Here is a 21,055-nt window from a genome sequence, read left to right on the forward strand (position 1 = left end):
CGAATCTGTGAGAGAGCGCAAAAGCTTGCAGTCCGCGATTTCGTCATGGCTTTATCACAGCACGGCGGTTGTGATCATTAGTTCGTCACCCGCCAATTGGTTCGGACGCTCGCAATCGAGCAAAGATCTCCGATCTGGAGTGATCTACGGTAGTACTTTTAACCCGTTCGGAGGTTCTGTAATCGGTCAATGAAATAACGGTTATTAAAAGTTTTCTATCGCTAACTTTCCGCGAAAGATTTCCGCGATTTACGGCACGTGGAAAGCCTGCAGCTGACTCCACTTGTTTGATCAGCAGGTGAAATACCCTCGCCCGGTGAATCATCCAGCCAGGCGGACCCGCATCCTAAATCCGTTTCGTTTTCCACGATCAACCGGTTGCAGGCGACTAATAAATGCAATAATACTGAAGTGTAATTCCCAGAAAATCATGATTAAAACGGAGGGAAATGTAATTGTGTTGACTTAACGTGCAAACAGTTCCCAAAAATCATGTATTCGGTTTTCACCTTATTACCGGTTAAAGTCCTTCTAGAAAGTCACTAACAACAGTGTGGCTTTTAATTTTAAAAAGTTGATTTATGTAATAATCTACCAAAGCAAACTTCATAATAAAGTAAATTGTGCAAAACCAAAAAGCAAACTGATGAATATTATATCAAAGCTAAGTGATAATAAAAAGTTACCAAAACCCTGGAGGTGATGGTTATTTCGCAGTGACTAACAATAAAATAAAGAATTTAACGAAAATTGAATGGCAATTCTGCAGAATAGTCACCAGAGCCATAACCAAATTTCACTCCACATTTATACGGCTCAGAGTGTTTGGTGCCAGAAAAGGCCAATTAATGCCATGCATCAGGATGTCCGGCAAAAAAGTATCGGATCTGGAAGCGAGGCACAACTGGAAGCGAAGAAGAAAGTGGGTTCAGATCCGGAGGCTGAGAAGGAAAGCTCTCCCAGCAGGAGGAGAAGCAGAAGGCGCTGCAGCAGCAGTTCCACTAGTGACTCCAGTGAGTCTTCGGATTCCTCAACAGACTCGGACTCCGGGTCGTCTCACAGCAGTAGTAGTTGTAGAAGTCAAGCCGAATTGCCCGCCTTCAACTTGCCAGTGGCTCTCCCCCTGGACATACAAACTTCTCTTACCTCATCTTCCGCCCACCCGCCTCCGTCATCTCGAAGAGGCTCCAACGATTCCAATCGGACTATCTCGCCGGTGGAAGTGCCTGTTGACCCGCACGCCTGGACTACAGCGGACATTGCCTGTTGGGTAAAGTGGGCCACGCAAAAATTTAAACTGGATCCGGAACCGGATGTAGACAGGTTTCCCAAGGACGCCCAGGAACTGTGCGAGCTGACTCGCGCGGACTTCTGGGTCTGTGCAGGATCTAGACGAGGCGGCATGCTCTTGTCCAAGCACTTCGCGCTGAGCCTCTACCACGCCACTGGACGAGAGACTAGTCCAATGCTCAACGACAACGAACCAAGTGAGTATTTTTGAAAGTTTTCATTGCCTTTTCGGAGTGCAAGGGTTAGGGATCTATTCTGGGGCTCGTTTGTCAGATTTGTAAGCCTTGTCGTAATTTAAAAAATTCCTATTATTAATTATTATTATTTTTGCATTTTGACCCTTTTTTTTAATACTCGAAAAGATACAGTTTTTGTGACCATGTTGAGAGTTCGAAGTTTGAAGTTCAGACCAATATTTTTCTCACCTTTTAGAAATAGTGGCTAAACAACGGAACTTATCTCGGACCTCATAAATCTGAGTCGTTGTCCAGAGATTGAACTGCTTGGTAATTGGGTTCACGTGCTATTCCCAGTGGTGCGATTCTCAGACTCTCGAATCCTTTGTGGTCAGGCATCAATTGAATCCTTTTGACCTCCGCCGGCAGCCAAATGGCAACTGATTAAGATGTTGGCTGGCTGATAGAGCCGTTACTTATGTGTTCATTGATTGTTTTTCCCACACTCCGCCCCCTAGATTCGCCCCTTATTTAATGTGTTGATAAGGAAGAAAAGTGGCAAAAGGTGTGGGCCGTCGAAAAGCCTTTTAATTACATTTTCCTTGACTTCGCAAACTTTTTGACTCCGCAAACGTAAATCGCTTGGGAAAATCTCTGCGCGACAGCAGCAAAGTATGCAACACTTTTCCAGTTATTAACTGACGATGATAGCGGAGGGAGCGAGGCTTAGCGGGCGGTCGCGTCAAGTGATGAACTTAATAATAAACGATGTAAATATGATAATTTCTCTCAGGATGTGGCATCTAATAATAAAATCAAAATAATCCCACGCAAGCGACAAAAGTCGCCGAGTCAAGTTTCAGTCGAGCTACTATGGGGCGATGGGTGGTTGTGGGTTGGGTGGTATGTCATTGGCTACGGCTCTGCGGGTGGTCAACGTCTGGGCACAGGAAAATATTCATTCGTCGCATCCTTCCTGTGGCAGGAAGAGCTACTGAATAGAGTAGGAAAGACTCCTGATTTGGGTATGGCATATGTTGGTGGGTGGGCAACGTAGCCATATAGCTGACTTGATCCCGGGAGCAGGCGACGTCGATTTAATTGATTTGTTTTTTATGCCAACGAGGATTACGCGTTGTCGCCGTCACGCAGATTACATTTGTTGTGGGCTACAGTTGTTGTTCCAATGTCTGAGTCACCTCCCCTTTTTACCGCCCCTTTAATAAAATATATACAGGTCATATAGTATTTCATGGTTGATAACGAGCCACTTTCCATTTTTTAAATACACATGTAGGTACCACCTTTATATCTGTAGTTATATATTATATTTGTAATTTATAAAAAGAAAGCGTCTGTAATATTTCTCAAGCAACTTCTCCCACGATATCTTTTAAACTTATATTCTGATCTTTCGATTCGTACTGGGTATTTTAATGTCGAAGCCCTGGAAAAAGAAGTAGTTGTTTATTTTGTGCTTGCTGGTGGGTGGAGTGGGTGGTAGTAGAGTGGCTGCACGTGGCCTCTGACTTTTGTGACTCCTCCGGCAAATGCCGAAGCAGCATTTACCACCAGCTGCGCAGGTGAGCCGTAAGCGTTGTCGCAATCGTTCCCCAGCTTCGCAGGCTCCGCGGATGCTCGGCCAAGACGTCAGGCGTACGTCTGGTGATAAGGAGTGGAATCCGCTCAGCGCTCGTGGATGAAAATTCAGTTGCCAAATGGCCCTCGTCCTAAACGGTGCACACGCTCTCGAAAAAAAAGTTATGAACACAAAGTGATGCTAAATTTCAAGATATCTTAAATGACAAAAACTTTCATGACGAAAATGTTTTAAAGTAAATGAACCTTTTAATATATTAATAACATGACTTTTGCTAAACTTCCATTAAAAAAATTGTTTTAAAAATAAATAAGAAACACTCAGTGGATTATTTAACATCCGTCGGCATTTAAAAATTCTGAAAAACGATTTTGAAAAACCCACCATGAGCGTCAGTGTGGATGTGGGCGTCATGTGGCGTCTTTCGGAGGACTTCAACCGGCGATTTGGCCTCCGGATGCAGCCGGCGCCGCCAGTCGGCCAGCATCCCCATCCGCACCACGGTGCCGTGCACCACCACTACCACCACCACCATCAGCACCACCAACATCCCCACACCTCGATGATCTTCAATGGTAAGAGAGACGTATATATGGCCGAGAAATCATAAGAATTTCCGCTGAGACAGGCCAAAAATCGACGAGATTTGTGTGAATGAATTTCTCAATGGCAGCCACTCGATCTCTGGTATTTCCGGCGAGCGTTGCGCCTAGAAATATGAATGGGCTCGAGATGGTTGGTGGGTCCAACGGTCTGCTATAGTCTACAAGTGAGAATTGTGTCTTTTAGCCGCGGCATTGCTTGATCAGCGGATGAGTCACCGTGGTTATGGCACTTTCGTGCTTTTGCAGCGGCACTTTGAGGGGATTTTCCCTGTAGAGGTGCACAGACTACGGGATGTGGGAATATCCCCATGGCCAATGATCAAGAAAATGTATATTTAAAATTACTTTTAAACCTGAAGATTTTTATTCATTGTTGCATTGCTTTACAAGGACTTTAAATTATTTTTTTTAATAATACGTCGTTATTGTCATTGACAAAAGACATATTTTTTTGTAAATTTGTATTTAGCATTCTTAAAATCATAATTCATAATTTTTACCTAATTTTTTTGTAAATTTGTATTTAGCATTCTTAAAATCATAATTTTTACATAAATACGCAAATTATTGTACTCAAATAAACGAAGAAAATGATGTAAAAAGAATCAAAGTTACACATTCAGTAAGAACTTTCTTGACATTTTGATTTCATTCCTGTTTTTCTCTGTGTGATCCAGGATTTATGCCTGTTTGCGGTTGATTTTCTGTGAATCCGCGCGAGCTTATGCCTTTCAGTTCCACTTGGCACTCTTGCCACGTCGTCGTCCCCCACCATAAAATCTCGTTTGGCTGGGTTGGCTTTTATTTGCGACTCTCTCCTCTCGCTCGCTCTCTCTGCCCTCATATCTTGGTATCTCTTTGGCCAATGTATCTGTATCTGTATACGAGTATTCGCCACTAATGCCCCATCCCATCCACCGCCTCTCTTTCAGATCCGTATCAGCTGCTGAACGCTGCCTCGCACCGATTGGTTGCCCAAGGTTCCGGGGGCCAGATACAACTGTGGCAATTTCTTCTGGAGCTGCTCGCTGATTCGTCTAACGCCAACGCCATCAGCTGGGAGGGCCAATCGGGCGAGTTCCGGCTCATCGACCCGGATGAGGTGGCCAGACGGTGGGGTGAACGCAAGGCCAAGCCCAACATGAACTACGACAAGCTGAGCCGGGCTCTCAGGTAAGTCCTCGTTCTCATGCACTTTGCTTACCCTAAAAAATGCCTGTGATTTGTTAAAAAATAATTTTTTTCTGTATTAACAAATTAATTTATAATCTCTTGCAATAAAAAGCATTCTCACCAACCACATGATACATTTATCCATCTTCAAAAGAATTCATATCACAATACATAAAATTAATTAACGAGGGTTAGTCAGTAAAGATTCTATGAGATTTAATTCCCCTACTTACAGATATTACTACGACAAGAACATCATGACCAAAGTGCATGGGAAGCGGTATGCCTACAAGTTCGACTTCCACGGACTGATGGCCGCTTGCCAGGCTCAGGCCCAGGGAGGAGATCCGGCCTCCAGTATGCTAGGTTCCTACAACCACCACGGAGGAGGGCCGATGCAGTTGGCCCGCCATCCTCCGCCACTGCACCACCACCACCAGCATTCGCACCACCAGCTGGGACAGCCACATTTCTTACACCCGCACCACACGTCTCCCGCCTCCACGAGCTCTAGCGTTGGATTCCCCTCGTCCTCGACGGCCTCTTCGCAAGCTTCACCCGGTCAGGCGGCTGCCTCTTCCTCCGCCTCTACTTCGAATTTTACTGCTTCATTCCAAGGTGGGATAGCAGCCGGAGACCCGGCCAGGACTTCCTCAACTGCGGGAAACTATGAGCAGGGCACTCCCACCACAAATGCATTTAATTGAGCCCGCATCAACCCCAATTTGTTGCCAGGGCTGTAAGTTCCGATGGGGCATAAGGATGCGCAGGGACCACCCACTGCGCAAAGAGAGCTGAGCGCCCATCGTTCCAGGCACCAACCACCCATCGAGGGTCAGAGCTTTGACCGTAAAAAGGTGATTTCGCATAATTCCAGCTACTTTGGGTTAATTGAGGAATTGTGATAACCTAAAGCATCGCAGAGCAATACTCCGAAACGAGAGCCAATTTGTTACTTAGCCTGTTATTAGCTTCTAGTTGTAAGCAATCATTCGGCAGAGGTCCTTTATTCCAAACGGGGTCTCATCATTAAATAATTCTAAGTTCGCACACAGAGTAAATATAAGACATCGTAAAAGCAAAAGTAACTTTGAATGCACCTAGGTTTTGTCTAACTTCGTTTGGTGCTTCTGGAATACTAAATATAGTTGGTGACGACCTCAAGGTTGGACTGCATTAAGTTTAATTCACAACAAGTCCTAGATAACACATCTTATGGCCAGGATCAGAAAAGACAGGCTGAATGCCAAAAAGAATATGCGGTCCACGGCGGTAGCTAGCAACGCCCAGTCAAACTGGTTAGCCTTATAGCCTGGAACTTCGGTGGGATTTATTTCCAGCGGGCTGGTCACGTCATGATCTTGGGGATCTTCGTATAGGTGCTCGCCCAACTCCTTAGTTTGATCCCTTTGCTGCTCACCGGTGGTGCTGAACTGAGAGAGAAGCAGCCAGGTGCCCAACTTTCCATGAAGCAGTTTTCTTAGCACCTCCGGCAAGCGCCTCTTGTGTTTGGCGGTGGCCAGGTACAGTACTGAAACCTCAATTACGGTGGACACAGTCAAAAACAACAGGCTTGTGCTATAGAAAATCACTGGAAGAATAAAGAGGATCGGTTTAATATATGAATATTTTAAATATTAGTTTTAAATTTATTACATCTAATACTGTCCAAAATTTTGAGTATAAATAATAAAATTGGTGGTAAGTATTGAAATAGTCCATCTTAGAAGAGAGAACTCACCGACAAGTGGCGTATTACTAGAAAGAATGGGCATCAGTTGGGCAAAGTACATCAGGAAAGCGGCGATCACAATAATGAGTAGTCCGTTGATCATAATTTTCTCTCCGCCCATATGTGGTGGCAGCCAAAAGGCGGACAGAGCTAGGATGACGATACAGGAAGCGGGCGTGTAGATTACAGCAGTGTACATGGATGATCGGCGCTTAGCAGTCAGGGTGTATTCCATGTATCCGTAGTAGTCCAGACTCACAAACTTAGCTCTGGAGTCCACGATCTCCCACTCAGGCGATTGGACCAGGTCGTCACGGTCAAGAGATGTACCCTTAGCGGTACTGTTATCCGGAAGAATGATTTTTAAGCCCCAGGAGCCGATCTTTAGCTTACAAGTCTGCTTGTCATGTGGCCAGTCCACCATGTTGAGGTCGCAGTAGGCCGTGTACAAAGCTGGAGCCATCCGTCGAAAGTGACCATCATGGCTAAGGGTCACCTGGGTATCCGCCAAAAGTCCACTATCGTCTCCGTTGAAAAGCGTTATCTGGGGTGTCCATACCTCGCTGGCCCTTACGGTGATTTCTGTGATATTGTCATATTCCGATGGTTGCCACGTACGCTGCTCATCGCTCCATCGCTAGGAATTACATATGTAAGTAAGTGGGTTAGTACGAAATATGTCATTCGCAAAAATATTGTGTGTTCGATGTTTTTAAATTATTAATATGACAAATAAAATTTCAATAGAGGGAGGAAATAATTATCAAATTTAAGGAAAAACAAACTTATCTTTCGTCAACTTATTGTCTCAGCTGCATACATACATACATATATATAATACATATATATTTTTAAGGGGAAGGACTGGACTTACGATATTCAACCAACAGTGAATGATCAGTTTGCCGTTCATCTCATCAATGTCTATGTAGTTGATCACTATTCCAAGAGCCACGTTTGTGAGAGCTCCTTGGAAGTGGGGCTGCAGATTGCTGTCGTAGTTCAGGAAAAGCCCTGCTTGAAGCCGGTCGGAGGCCTTGACATTGCCGTTCTTTGTGTCTGGATCAGCTAATAGACAATCGGACTAATCAGTGAGTTAGGCAAAATCGGACCTAAAAACACTCACAAACGGCGCCTGGTACGGAAGCCAAAACTATAAGCATCCCCATTAGAATTTGCAGTACAACAGGACCGGAAATCAGTGTCTTTATCTTGGGAGTCGCCTTCATCATTGGGTTGGACTATGTTTTTTACCAGCAGTCAATGCTTGCCTCTAGGAATCTGAAAGGGAACTGAGCGCAGTTCGCGGTTTGGCACATGGCCGAGGCTTCGATATCTCTGGCGTTTCTCTGCCACCGCCGGAGATAATATAACAGCCCACATATTTCATTTTTGTGTGGGAGCCGTTATTATATTAAGCTTGGGGAGGTTTAAAAATATCGCTTGTTTTAAATATTTATTTTAAGGGAAATAAAAACATTAAAGGAAATAATAAGTGCATATCCTTATCTGTAAACGAATGTATGTTGTACAAATATGCCCATATGTATGTATGTATTCTTTTATTACATTCCTTATTTAACTTAAGTCAAATTACATTTCGGATAGATTTTAAAAAATTTAACTTTTAATGGTAAAAAGTTAAATATCAATATTTAGATTTTTATTTTAAAATCCATTGTTGGAAAGCTAATTTCAAAATGACAAAACTATTCTACTTAATTAAAGTTACAAACATATTTGAAATCCACCTAAGCGAACTTAAATATATTAATTTTTTTTGGTATATTTTCAGCGATACGTGGGCTTCAATGTCTTTAGTATATTTTCGGTATATTGTTTTGTCTTAAGGGTGGTTTCTTTTAGTTCGTTTTCATTCGTGCAGCGAGGTCGCACTGCAGAGATTGTTGACGTGTGCTGCTGCGTGTCATTTCATTTTTCACCCCCGCAAACCGGCGATTTAGCATCGGGAAGTACCTAGCTTAGCTCAAAACAGCATTGGATTAGACACCACACAATGGCGGAAGAAGTGATCGGAACTGTGAAAGAGGTAATCAAGGGCATCATTGATAATGTGAATGCACCTAAAAACGAGTCGGCGCCTGGGGAGAAGAAGCCCTCGACTCCGGAGGGCATGGCAGTGGCCTACAGCAGCCTTGTGGTAATGGCCATGCTGCCGATTATATTTGGCTCCATCCGTTCCGTGAAGCTGCATAAGCTGAAAAAGGTATGTGACTGCAATCTTGTTCAGACTTGGTTTTAATTAATCTTTCACATTCCCCATTCGATTCCGTGCAGTCCACGGGCGAGAAGGCCGATACGATGACCAAGAAGGATGCCATGTACTTCCCGCTGATCGCCTCGGCGGCTCTCTTCGGTCTGTACCTGTTTTTCAAGATATTCCAAAAGGTACACATCAACTACCTGCTCACGGGATATTTCTTCGTGCTCGGTGTGATTGCATTGGCCCACCTGCTCAGTCCGGTGATCAACTCTCTGATGCCGGCCGCTGTGCCCAAGGTGCCATTCCATATCCTTTTCACTAAGGGCGAGGGAAAGCACAAGGAGGACATTGTAAATTACAAGTTCTCCACGCACGATATCGTCTGCCTAGTAATCTCTTCGGTGATCGGTGTGTGGTACTTGCTCAAGAAGCATTGGATCGCTAACAACTTGTTCGGATTGGCCTTTGCCATCAACGGCGTTGAGATGCTGCACTTGAACAACTTTGTTACCGGAGTAATCTTACTGAGCGGCTTGTTCTTCTACGACATTTTCTGGGTGTTCGGCACCAACGTAATGGTCACCGTAGCCAAGAGCTTTGAGGCACCTATCAAGCTAGTGTTCCCCCAGGACTTGATCGAGAACGGGTTGCACGCCTCCAACTTCGCCATGCTGGGACTTGGCGACATTGTCATTCCGGGCATATTCATTGCCCTGCTGCTCCGCTTCGACGACAGCAAGAAGCGAAAAACTCGCATCTATTTCTACTCTACGCTGATCGCCTACTTCCTGGGTCTTTTGGCCACAATCTTTGTGATGCACGTATTTAAGCACGCACAGCCTGCTCTGCTTTACCTGGTACCAGCCTGCATGGGCACGCCGCTTCTAGTGGCTCTCATCCGCGGCGAACTGAAGATTCTTTTTGCGTAAGTATGCAGTTTGGCGTATCCTTTAAACATAATCGAAGGGAAGCCTCTATCACCATGATCAAATAAACTAAATTCCTTTTTCTTCCTCAGTTATGAAGATCATCCTGAGGAAAAGCCAGAAAAGAAGGAGAAGAAGGAAAAGGAAGAGGGCACCAGCTCGTCCAGCAGCAAAAAGAAGGAGTCAAAGAAGGGCAAGTAAGGCCAGGAGGACCGTCCTCAAACAACATCTCCATTCGTTCCATCGTAAACTGTCTTCTGCAGCTAGCCAAGCTTCCTCTTTGTTATCGCTTCACTCTCTCCACACTCCGTAACTTATACGGTACACTGCTACAAAAGACGATTCACTTATTGCGTTAGTTACGTTCCTTGGCCTGGCACAACAACCTTATTTAGTTTGATTAGGTTATAATTGTAGATAATTATTTGTCAGATTTTTTAACGGAATCAAATTTAAATGTAGAATTCTATTAATTTATGTGGCTCTCCATAATAAGAGGCATATATTTAAGAAGAAAAAGTTTAAATGCTAAAATATTTTCCAATTTTTGTACGGCACTGAGCCCCTAATAAATCCATTGAAAGATCTCCGATTTAATAGGGAACCACTGAAGATTGACTACGAATACTGCATTGCATTTCAAAAAACTAATGCAATAATAATGTAAACAGTTCAAATACGAATAAATTATAATTTTCGTAACACCAAGACTATGATGTGTTTTTCATTAAAAATGTATTGTTGAATTTTAGTTTATAAGCACTACTTTTTTTATAGACTTGCTTAGTCTTATAAAATCAGTGGTTTAATAAAAAAATATTTATAAAAAACTAAACTCAGGTTGATGTTAGAAATATATTTAAAATATCTGATTTAACTGAATGTTTGACTACTAATTTATAATGTTAATAATATATTTTTAAAATAAAAATTTATATTTAACAAACATCCATTTCAATCTAGGTATTTTTAATATACTAGATTCAATGTAATTGCTTGTGGACTCTTCTACTAAGTATCGATAACAAACATAGTGGAACCGTTCGCCTGGGCAAATTTAGACCATTTGCGTGCACAAGCGTTCTCTTCTGCTAAAATTGCGCTAGAATTGGCAAAATTTGTAAAAATAAGCCGGCGGTTAGATCAAACTAGGCTTTTTCAAGGCACATTAGAGGTGATTTTAGAGTGAAAACGTAAGTACGCACAATATTGGCAGGACAAATGCCAACAAAAGACTTTGGAGGCCAATTACCAACACACACACACATTTGCAGACAGACGCGCGTGCAAAAAAGCGGAGTGGAATTGCCTAAAGAAAATCAGGATCACGAAATACCTTTTGCCCGGAAGTAGATATTTCTAGTGCTGAGTATGTCCGGCATTGCAATTACGCGGTTGGGCGAGGAGCGCAAGGCCTGGCGTAAGGATCACCCTTTCGGCTTTGTGGCCCGTCCCGCCAAGAATCCTGATGGTACTCTCAATCTAATGATCTGGGAGTGCGCCATTCCCGGCAAAAAGTCCACCCCATGGGAGGGCGGCCTCTATAAGCTGCGCATGATCTTCAAGGACGATTACCCTACCTCGCCGCCCAAGTGCAAGTTCGAGCCGCCGCTATTCCACCCGAACGTTTATCCCTCGGGCACCGTTTGCCTGTCTCTTCTCGACGAAGAGAAGGACTGGCGCCCAGCCATCACCATTAAACAGATTCTGCTGGGCATCCAGGACTTGCTAAACGAGCCGAACATCAAGGATCCGGCCCAGGCAGAGGCCTACACCATATATTGTCAGAATCGGCTGGAGTACGAGAAGCGTGTACGTGCTCAGGCACGCGCCATGGCGGCTACCGAGTAATCTATCCCCCAAGTCCTGGCCACTGGCATACCACATAGACATTAACAAACACATTTAGGCGGTAAGCGTTTTCGTGAATGCTCTCCACATCTATTTACTTTTACTAAGTCGACTAATGTTGAAAGAACCTGCACACAAACCATCTGATTAATTCTTGTATCGCAATCGCTTAGTTACCAGCTATTCTGTGTATTTCATCTGAATAAAATCAAATAAGTTCTGTAAGTCTGAATATACTAAGGTGCACAGACACCCAAAATGGCTACGTGGCAGCTAGTTGAACACCAGCTTGGATCTTGGTGAATTAGTAGGGAGAATACTGATTCACTTAGGATTTTCTTTTTCTCTTCACGTTGTTTTGGAAAATTATTTACAATCTATTGGATGTACCATTTGTGTGTATATATATATAGTTTTTATAAGTATATTTTTAGTTGTATCAGTATAAGCATGTTGGGCCCTTAGGGTGCTGCAACGGTTTTGTGATGAAAATGATATCGAATTAAGTCTCAAGGGCACCCAGTTGAGTAGGGCGACTAAAACCTGTAGATGCAGACGTACGTTTCCGAAAAATTCCATATTTATTTAATTTTAAATTCTATTTTGTAGTCTTGTAGTATTTTTAAGATATCTAAAAACGGCCACTTGAAGTTATAATTATCCCTATCTGGTGGCTTCTCTTGCTTTAATCGGCTTTTCTTTTTTGGCGATCTGGCAACACGATCAGCTGATAGGTCGGAGCTATTTTTTTAACTAACGGTTATTTCCACAACAAGTCCGCTTTCAATGACTGGCACTCACTTTCTATAAGTTCTGTTCGCCTGGTATATCTCCTAAAACAGCTTGCTATAGGGACATATTTTTAAATACAAAGCTGGCGTATTATTGGGTTTTAAATACCAGGAGAGCATAAATTGGAAGTAGGTAACTTTAGTATTTCCACCATGAGTTTAAGTAGATTTTAGTAGACAAACTTTAATTCAAGTACCAGGCGAACATGAACCAGTAGCTGGTTTCCGGAGATCAGCTGATTATTTAGCGCTTGGCTTTAGCATTGTTATTTTTTTATCGATCTGGCAATATAGTGAGTTGTTTCCTCGCTTGTCTGGCAAGAAGTAAAAGTTTTGCTAGCGCTGAACCGGCAACACTTAAAAATTCGTTAGACTTAAAAAATATAAGAATATCTTGATTTTTGTTGAATAAATTAATTACTTTTATTGTCGCACACACTTAATAAATAATGTATTCAGTTTAATTACACAGTTAGAATCGCCTTATACATGGAACAGCGAGCCATTTACATAATAATAATGGATCTACATAGGAATACTTCGCCTCCTTCTTCACCGCAATCCATTGCAAACTTGTAGTTTCTTCTCCTCGGTTTAGTTTCTGTCTAAGTGGTAAGCTTTGGCATGCATTATATGTCATGGTTCCCACTTCATGGGTATGCGTCTACATATAGCTAGGTAATCTAAATATTTATTTACGTTAACTATATATGTATGAATGGGTGTATGTTCTATATATCTACTGCTATCGATCGGTAAGTCGAAGGAGTCAGTCCCCAAGTGGCGTTTGGAAGTGGAGGGTAGCGACAGGGAGATTCTCCGGGAATACTGTCGTCGATTACAGGTTGCGGTTTGTAAAGTGTACATTTTAATGGGGGCTATGCTTAGGATTCGATTAGGTTCGGTCTTCTGCTTAGAAGCAGGTGTAATACCATTCCAGCTGCTTGCGCTGCGCCTCCCATTGCAGCTGGCTCTCTCAAATGGCGGCCTCCTGCATGTTTTCCTTGTTCTTCTGCTGGCCATGTCCGCCGACCATACCCCCGATGCCCAGGCCCACGGCAACGCCGCCGCCCATGTGATTCGGACTTGGGCTATCGCTTGCCTCTGGGCGATTTGGCTTGTTCTTGCAGTAGAATTGCTTGTGGGCCAGGTAGGTCTTCACGTAGTTGAAGGATATGTCGCAGGTGGAGCAGTACTTCTTCATCACCTCGGCGGCGGCGGCTGCTGCGGCGGCGACGCTACTGTTCCCTAGTGGAGAGGTCATCGGCGGAACCAGACCACCGGGCGCCACATCCAAGCCGACTTCCATTGGCTCAGCTTTGATATGTGGCGTGACAATCGGCGAGTTGTTGTTCTCGTGTACCAAGCTTAGAGTCGGCGGGGGATCCATGGGCTCCGATTTGATATGGAAGCTATGGAAGACAAAGAAGTGTAATTAATTCTTAAGTCTGGGCACTAAAGTAAAGGCATTTGTCTTTTCTTAAAATCAGCATTTGGACATTCGTCTACCTGAGACCTAACTAACCCATGTAGTGATACGATTGTAGATAGTATCCTCCCAACCTTACCTGGTTGCCTCGCCATTGGAACCATCGGAATTCGAGTGTTGATTAGGAGTGGTGTTCAAGGCCGGTTCCTGATCTCTGGTATCCGGGGAAATGGAAGGTGAGTTGATGGCCACATGCGGATGCATTAGCTTCATGTGCCGCAGCTGAAAGGTAAAGGTCCACAGTCAGTTTTTCAATTCATCGGCAATATTACGAGATAAGGGAATACGCACCACATTGCCCTTGTAGGTGGAGCCGTAGTTGCAGTAATCGCAGTTGAAGATCTGTGAGGGATGTTCCATGGAATCGTGGCCAGTGGTGGTAGATGGCCCTGATGAGGGAGCCAGCTCCTGGACGAGTGTGGAACCCTCCTCCTCGAAGATGCAGGTCATGTAGTGCTCCTCGTTAACGTCGCTGGTCTTCTTGTCGAAGTGAGTGCGAATGTGGGTGCGCATGCCTCGAAGAGTATTGCCCTTGTACTGGCAGATGCTGCAGCGGTATGCTTTCACAGTTCCGTGCATCTCCATGTGCTTCTTGGCCAGCGCCGCTGTGGGACTCACTATTCCGCACACAGGACACTTGTTAAGGCTATTGGAGGCAGGCTGGGAGTTGGTAGTGGGGGCGGCGAGGGCATTTGTGACAGGCGGCGGACAAGGCAGGCCAACCTCGTGCAGAGTCTTACACTTTCCGCACTTCTCCTTTGCCATGGCCAGTTGTCCTGGGTCTGCGGCAGTCGCGGCGGGGGCAGCAGCTGCTCCTCCCTTAGGGCAGTAGTAGTTCTGGTGGGCTCGCAGGTTGTCTAGGGACGTGTACTTTATCCCGCAGGCTGCGCAGATCAGTTGTTGATAAGCCACAGGAGTGGTTTCCACCGATGAAGCAGCTTCTGCGCCTCCAGCTCCCAATCCTGCAGCTCCGGGATTGGATGGAGAAACCGCTGACTTAATGTCCACCTCACCTGTGCCCTCTTGACCTCTCGCCGAGCAATAGTGCTGTTTGTGGGCCAAGTAATTCTCATACTTGCAAAACACAATATTGCATTCCATGCACTTGGAGACGCCTTTCTTCACATAGATTTGTGGTTGCTGGCTGCCTGCTGATCCTGCGCCTCCAGGATTTCCGGCACTCGCTTGGGCAGGAAGAGGAGAGGGCGGAAAGGGTGTCGCTCCACTGCTGCCCGCCACAGCAGCTGCTGCAGCTGCCGCTGCTAGTTTGAGAGCTAGTTCCGGATTGGTTTTGGCCAACAGCGATTCGGAGAGTCCGAAGTCCGCTGGCAGCATAGATCGCATGTCTAGCAGGTGGGGCACAGCCACATTGAGGCCGGGTGGTGACATGGAGGAGGCACTACCAGCTCCGGAACTGCGAGGGCTAATGGCTCGTCGCTTCGGCGACGGACTCATTGAAGGACTGCTCGGAAGAGAGGGGGCGCACACGATCTGCTCAGGAGTCACACTTCCACCTCCTCTCGGAGTCTCCGCACTCTCCTTGCCAGTTCCTCCGCTGGCAAGAAGTACTTCCTCTACGTCTAAGAGGGCGTTGCGCAGTTGGCGCTGCCGCAGGCTTAGTGAGTTCAGGGAGATTGGGGACCTACGCAGCGAGAGATCTAATGGCGCAGATTCCCTGGAGAAAGTAAACGAAGATTTACGTGGTATTCAGGGATTTGTTCAGTCTTTTGGCATGTTTTATGTATTGTATTTCTGATGTTTCAAACTAACTTACCGACTTCCTCCTGCCTCCTTTCGCTTGGGCTCAGGTGGACTGCTCTTGGGTTCTGTGGGTTCAGCAGCTGAAGAGGGAGCTGAGGGCCGTTCGGGCTCCAAAGAAGCGCCAATGAGCGCAGTGGCCAGTGGCTTGATCGTTCCATTGTCCACTGTGAAGCAGGTGGTCTCTGGATTCACAATCCCGGAGTTGGGTGTTGGCCTGAGGATTCAAAGTTTAAGTAGTTACAATGAGCAACTTAGTTAGCGGGTTCTTTAAGAACTTACAGTGGCCCTGGAATAAAGCTTGCCGCCCTGATCAGCGAGCAGGGCACAATGATGATCGGGTGGGTGGGCAGTGCCAAGAATGGTGGATGCGTGTGGGGTGTAGCCTGGAGGGAGGCAGCCGCCGCCGCTGCTGCAGCCGCGACAGCGACCATTGCTGGAGTAGGTGTCTTATTCCTGGCCAGCGGACTTAGCTTTCCGGGCGCTGTCGCCTGGGCAGACACTCCTCCAGGTCCAACTACAGAACCCGGCCCTGATCCTGCTCCAGGAGATGCGTCTGGCTTCGGGGTGAGCTGTCCCTCCGGCCTCCGCGAACTGCAGTAGTGCTGCTTGTGCGCCCGATAGGTCTTGATGTTGTTGAACCGGATATCACAGTGGCTGCAGTAGCGATCGGTTTGCTGCTGGAGGGGATTTGATAAATATTACTATTGGACTGCAGGGGCGACTGGCTCCTCAACACTTTACTCACTTGACTAGGGCTGTCCTCCAACGAACTGGGCGTAACTCCCGACGGGGCTAAGCCGTTCTGGAGCAGGCTTGGCAAACTGGCAAGTGTCGGAGCCGCCGGCGATGTCTGGTGCATCCGCATGTGGCGATTCAGAGACACTTTCTTATCCGCACTGTAGGAGCACTGGGAGCAGCCGTATTGCTTTCCTGTCCTAGCCATTTTGGCTGGTGGTTCGGCGGAGCCGCTAGATAAGCCAGCTCCTTCTCCGCCCGCGACTGCCGATCCTCCTGCTCCTGACTTATCACTGCCCGCCTCCTCTGTTTCCTTAATCCTATGAGAGCAATAGTAGGCTTGATGGGCTTCCAGAGTTGATGGCGAACTGAAGGCGATACCACAGGGCAGGCACATGAACCTGGCTGGCTTCAGCAGAGATTCCGTAACCTCTGACTGAGCTTGGGTTTCTGGCTTCACGAGTGGCGGCGGAGCCAACAGACGTGAGTCCGGCAAAGTCAGCTCCTTGGCATCTGGCTTGAGGGCAGGGTCTGATGCGAGGAGCGCATTCAAACGTACCTTGGGGAACTTGGGCGTGGGACAGGGCGAGGGACACGGGGAGGGTTCCGCCTCTGAGGGGGGCGTGGCAGGCTGTTCAAGTTTGGGAATTAGCTGAGGAGAGCAGGGACTTCTGGGCGGAGTGCTGGGACTGGTTGCAGCCAAGTCACTGTGCTCCTCCTGCTGAAGGTCGTGGTCTTGCTCCATTTCTGTCTCCCCCAAACTCTGATCCTGATTGGGATTAGTCTCTTCTGGCTCTTCGAAGTCAGCCTCTTCGCCGTTGTTATCATTGTTATTGTTGTTCTCCTGAGGGTCTCTGGAATCCTCCAGCTGATCCTCTAGTTGATCCTCCATTTGCTGTTGTTTCTCCTCGCCCATGTCTTGAGCGGTAAGATCTTTGGAATCTGGAAAGAAAGTATTTAATATTACATATATTATGAAAATAACTTTGGCAAGAGCTAGCTTAAAAAATATTACAGGCACATCTAAAAGATTTGTTCCCAGCACGTAAGAGTTGGCTGGCCCAGCCCAAACAATCCTGGGAATCTGCTCTCCGGGGCTAGACAGTTACATGGCAGTTTAGTGGCTCAAATTGGCTTCCCAGAATCCGCGGCATCCCATCTCGGGCATCCGGCCGTGAGGAATCTATGTGTCAGACAGCTGCTTTGGCAATTATTATCAAACAAATTGTCAGTGGTCAGAGCTGTGAAAACAATGCGACAAGAGGCGACTGGACAAGCTGCTGCCTAGATGGAGCAGCAGGGAAGCAGGGGCAGCTTATCCACGCTGGCCATCTCTTACGTGGAAAACGCTGGTGGAAAAGGAAGGAGAAAAGAAAAGCGCATGGTGGCCACCGATGATTAGGGCCCGCGGATCGCTGCACAAGTTCGAAGTTGGCCAGAATCCCCGAACTGACATCTGATTTGTTTCTGTTTTGGCCACGGCGAAATATTATAACGACCAATGGCGATGCTGGCCGAGATTATGCCGGCGGACAGTGGAAGTGGACGTGGACATGGCACACACATGGCATGCAGATGGAGCCGCCGGATAAGCGTCGCAGTTTGCAGTTTGCATCTCGCTTCGCCAGAAATTCGACATCTCGGCCGCAGCGAATGTTTGCCCTGCTCGTGCGGGCCACAGCTCCCAAAACTCTCCTTCAGGAGACCTTCCTGCCCACGGACTCCCTCCTTGTAAGCTGGTGAAGATGCGCGTTGACCTGTCAATTGATGGCTATTGAAATGTCAGCACATTCAGAGCGACTGAGTCCCAGACAAGGACGGAGAATTAGAGACTTGTACAGAGTCTAATATTCTTCACAGGAACATTTGGGACTGCCACTGGAACAATTTTCTCACTGAACCACAAGGAAACCTTTTTTTTGAACATTGCTTGGATTTCTTAAAAAACTTGGATGGCGAAATATAATTCAATCTTTGGTTTTTAATTTTCGTTTAATAATCTCAGAATTTCTTCCTGTGGAAAGCAAGTTTGTTGCCTGAGTCTTTTGATTGCTGCTGTTTGTGATGTCGTTGCTGCTGCCGCTGCCGCTGCTGCTGCCACTGCAAGAAATATTGCAACTGTTGCCAAACTATTGACGGCCCGCCCTAATTGCCGCCGTCGATTTTTCACGAATTCACACAATTCTGCACGTGAGCAATCGGTTAGAAGAATCGCAACACCCCGCTGGCCCTCGGAGTAAAGGGCTCTGCTGGCATTCCGAGGCATTCTGCTTATTTGTAAGATATTTATTGCCTTCGATTGGGTGGCGATAAGCCGCACACGTAAAGTGTTTTGTATGGGAGAAGATGCCTCCGCGCAGAGAGGAGCAGGGCAGCGAGATGGCCGAGCGCCGATAGAGCGTGAACGGGAGACTAACAGCTAACAATGGCTTTCAGCTTGGTTTTGGTTCTGTCTCTGACTGCGATCCCCAGCTCGGAGTCCCTAGCTCTGCCCCTAGCGACAGCTGCCTCTGCCGCCGAGGATTAGCCCAGGCCAGGCTTGGCGGTGCAGCAGTTGGAGCAGCAGATCTCCTCCACAGATAGTCTCGCGAGTGCCATCACAACACCCTCTCTTCATTTTCATTGTTGTGCGGTTTCGGTTCCGAGCAGTGAAATCTCTCAAAGCCTCGACTTAAACGGTTTCAGTAACACGAAATTAATCGATTTTTAAGCCACTTTTTATTTAAAAACGTTAAAATTTTTTATAGTTCAGTTACTTTTAACATCATCTAAGTTAGGTTAAAAGAAATAATAAAGAACAACCTAATCCTTAAGAACTCATAGGGTAGAAGTTCCAAGGCTACGCATTCGCATACGAAATCGATTTCGGATCTGGGAACACGCAGTATTCGCTGAAACGGCGATCGGACGATCGTTTGTTTAGCCGTTTCGTAACGTTACGCCGCCCCACACACCTTTCGGCGGGTTGAAGGTGCCCTCTGTCCCCCTCTCTTCAGCCCCTCTTCATGCTCCATCCCCTCACGGCCAACGCCAACAATTGTTTATCAATTTGTTGAATCAGCTCGGCCGTCGTCTTCAGCTTCAGGTCTCTCTTCTCTTCTTCTTGCTGGAGCTGCGATCGATCCTCGCCGATAAGCGACACAACAAAAACACACAGCATTTGCGGCAGAGGGAGGGGGAGGGAGGTAGGTCGGGGGGTACCTGGCACTTTATCAGCCGGCAGATGATTGTTGCTGGTTTCTCACTTGGCCGCAACTTCTCTCGGTGGGCGTTGTTGGCAGCCATAAACAATCGAACAATTTGGCCCAGGTCCCGGAGGAGCCCCGAGAGGAGCAGATCCCCGGGATCGACCCTTTGTTCATTTGTCGCTGGCTTTCAACCGCGGACCGCCGTCGCTGCTAATCGTTTCGGGGTCAGTTAACTTGAAATCGAAGTAAAAGGCCTAGCTCAACGAAAACGAAACTGGCTATCACTGGCAGATCTTTCTGGAGATGGTGGCATGCCAGGGATAATCCTGTGTTGCCCAGGAGGGCGGGAGTAAGTCGCCAGTGCGTCTAGCTGGGCCACTACTTAAAGTTCTCCAAGATGCCACTGGGGCGTATGTGTAATGAGCGGGTTGAAGCGGCAAATGTGGAAAGCAAGTGATATTCGTTATGTTATGGTTGTAAGAGCCGACCCATTAGTATATAGCTTAGGACTTCTCTCCTAAGATTACCAGTCACCTTTTCATTATTTTTCTTTCACAAGTCTTGACCAAAGTGCTGTTCAGAATTTCTTCAAATATTTTGCAGACTCGCGACTGCGACTCCACTGCCTCATTAGTCACACAAAATGTGCGGGGACTACTGCCTCGATAATTCCCAATGGAGTATAATTAAACAAATTTCTGGAGTCCCTATCGATGATCAGGATTTTTGGGGGAGAACAGAAATTGAAAAACGTGAGTGAGCAGCCCAGAAAGAAGGGGGCAAAGGGAAAACGTCTGCAGCTGCCAATTGTGATAAGAGAAATCTTCATTTTCGCGCGAAAATTTTGCCACCTTGCCTTGGGTTTCCGGGACTGGGACTCTGATTTCAAGTAGACTGCGGAGTGCGCGGACTGGAACTACGGGACCTGGCACGGGTAATCAACGCCATCAGCAGCTCGGGGATGCAGCCAGGTCTCTGGGCCAGCTCCACGCTTATCAATTGTTATTAATCAAAGAAAAGAAAAAGGCCCCTCTGCGTCCGGGGAATGAATGCAAAGAGCGCAAAGTTCGCAAATTTCATTTCACTTCACACTTGGCCAGCAGGAGGAGCAGTCGAGGAGGGGGGTTACTAAGCTCCAGCAGATCTGTTTTTGCGCCGTGTGTCCGTGTAAATAATCAACATTCTCATATCTTGGGGGCTTCCAAGCTATTCGTGATTTACTCGCCGAATCCTCTGCTCTTTTTCCAGCTTTCTGCCAGCTTTAACTTCGATTCCTACCTCTTGTTTTTATAGTCAGCACCTCTTTGAGCCGTCTCTATGGGAACCCGGTGAGCAAAATTCCTTCGATCCAAGGATAAGCAATTTTGGCTCTTCTTCAACCTCTCCACCATGTACTCCCTGTAGCTTCTTCAGTCCTCTCATCGTATTATCGCCAAACTCAAACCAATAGCCTTGTATTTGGACCAAAACTAATTTAGTTCAGTTGGTTCAAACTTACTTGCTGATGTCAATGG

General features: G+C 46.4%; 5 protein-coding genes across 10 annotated transcripts in view; 3 read left to right on the forward strand and 2 right to left on the reverse strand.

Annotated features, from left to right (window-relative positions):
• Window positions 1-96: 96 nt before the first annotated feature.
• LOC108110728 (DNA-binding protein D-ETS-6) lies at window positions 97-5,727 on the forward strand. 2 transcript variants are annotated; one of them, XM_017219918.2, is made up of 3 exons: window positions 97-1,487; window positions 4,604-4,844; window positions 5,080-5,727. In XM_017219918.2, the coding sequence occupies exons 1-3, from the start codon at window positions 755-757 to the stop codon at window positions 5,549-5,551; spliced, it is 1,446 nt and encodes a 481-aa protein (XP_017075407.2). In that variant the 5' UTR covers window positions 97-754; the 3' UTR covers window positions 5,552-5,727. The 2 variants fall into 2 exon arrangements, with proteins under 2 accessions (XP_017075407.2, XP_017075408.2); XM_017219919.2 differs by lacking the exon at window positions 97-1,487 and adding an exon at window positions 3,385-3,641.
• Window positions 5,728-5,835: 108 nt separating this feature from the next.
• LOC108110729 (neuronal acetylcholine receptor subunit alpha-5) lies at window positions 5,836-7,889 on the reverse strand. Its single transcript, XM_017219920.2, has 4 exons — window positions 7,703-7,889; window positions 7,451-7,644; window positions 6,586-7,213; window positions 5,836-6,435 (listed from the first exon to the last, which is right to left on the reverse strand). The coding sequence occupies exons 1-4, from the start codon at window positions 7,806-7,808 to the stop codon at window positions 6,044-6,046; spliced, it is 1,320 nt and encodes a 439-aa protein (XP_017075409.2). The 5' UTR covers window positions 7,809-7,889; the 3' UTR covers window positions 5,836-6,043.
• A 571-nt stretch (window positions 7,890-8,460) lies between these two features.
• On the forward strand, window positions 8,461-10,434 carry LOC108110731 (minor histocompatibility antigen H13). Its single transcript, XM_017219921.2, has 3 exons — window positions 8,461-8,803; window positions 8,875-9,725; window positions 9,819-10,434. The coding sequence occupies exons 1-3, from the start codon at window positions 8,594-8,596 to the stop codon at window positions 9,925-9,927; spliced, it is 1,170 nt and encodes a 389-aa protein (XP_017075410.2). The 5' UTR covers window positions 8,461-8,593; the 3' UTR covers window positions 9,928-10,434.
• Window positions 10,435-10,759: 325 nt separating this feature from the next.
• On the forward strand, window positions 10,760-11,802 carry LOC108110732 (SUMO-conjugating enzyme UBC9-B). The gene is made up of 2 exons (XM_017219922.2): window positions 10,760-10,919; window positions 11,001-11,802. The coding sequence occupies exon 2, from the start codon at window positions 11,098-11,100 to the stop codon at window positions 11,575-11,577; it is 480 nt and encodes a 159-aa protein (XP_017075411.1). The 5' UTR covers window positions 10,760-10,919; window positions 11,001-11,097; the 3' UTR covers window positions 11,578-11,802.
• Window positions 11,803-12,766: 964 nt separating this feature from the next.
• The window catches only part of LOC108110727 (zinc finger protein ush), a 51,566-nt gene continuing 43,277 nt past the window's right edge, over window positions 12,767-21,055 (reverse strand). For 3 of the 5 annotated variants that reach the window (XM_017219913.2, XM_017219917.2, XM_017219915.2), the window contains 6 exons: window positions 16,364-17,295; window positions 15,898-16,295; window positions 15,632-15,832; window positions 14,149-15,532; window positions 13,937-14,079; window positions 12,767-13,780 (listed from right to left, as the gene is read on the reverse strand). In XM_017219913.2, coding sequence (XP_017075402.2) covers window positions 13,345-13,780; window positions 13,937-14,079; window positions 14,149-15,532; window positions 15,632-15,832; window positions 15,898-16,295; window positions 16,364-17,295 — 3,494 coding nt within the window. In that variant the 3' untranslated portion in view covers window positions 12,767-13,344. The remainder of the gene's footprint in view (window positions 13,781-13,936; window positions 14,080-14,148; window positions 15,533-15,631; window positions 15,833-15,897; window positions 16,296-16,363; window positions 17,296-21,055) is intronic. The other 2 variants (XM_017219914.2, XM_017219916.2) reach the window with 1 other exon arrangement.

The sequence above is a fragment of the Drosophila eugracilis genome, unplaced genomic scaffold, assembly GCF_018153835.1.
Source record: "Drosophila eugracilis isolate 14026-0451.02 unplaced genomic scaffold, ASM1815383v1 contig_2152, whole genome shotgun sequence".
In the NCBI taxonomy this organism is placed as follows: domain Eukaryota; kingdom Metazoa; phylum Arthropoda; class Insecta; order Diptera; family Drosophilidae; genus Drosophila; species Drosophila eugracilis.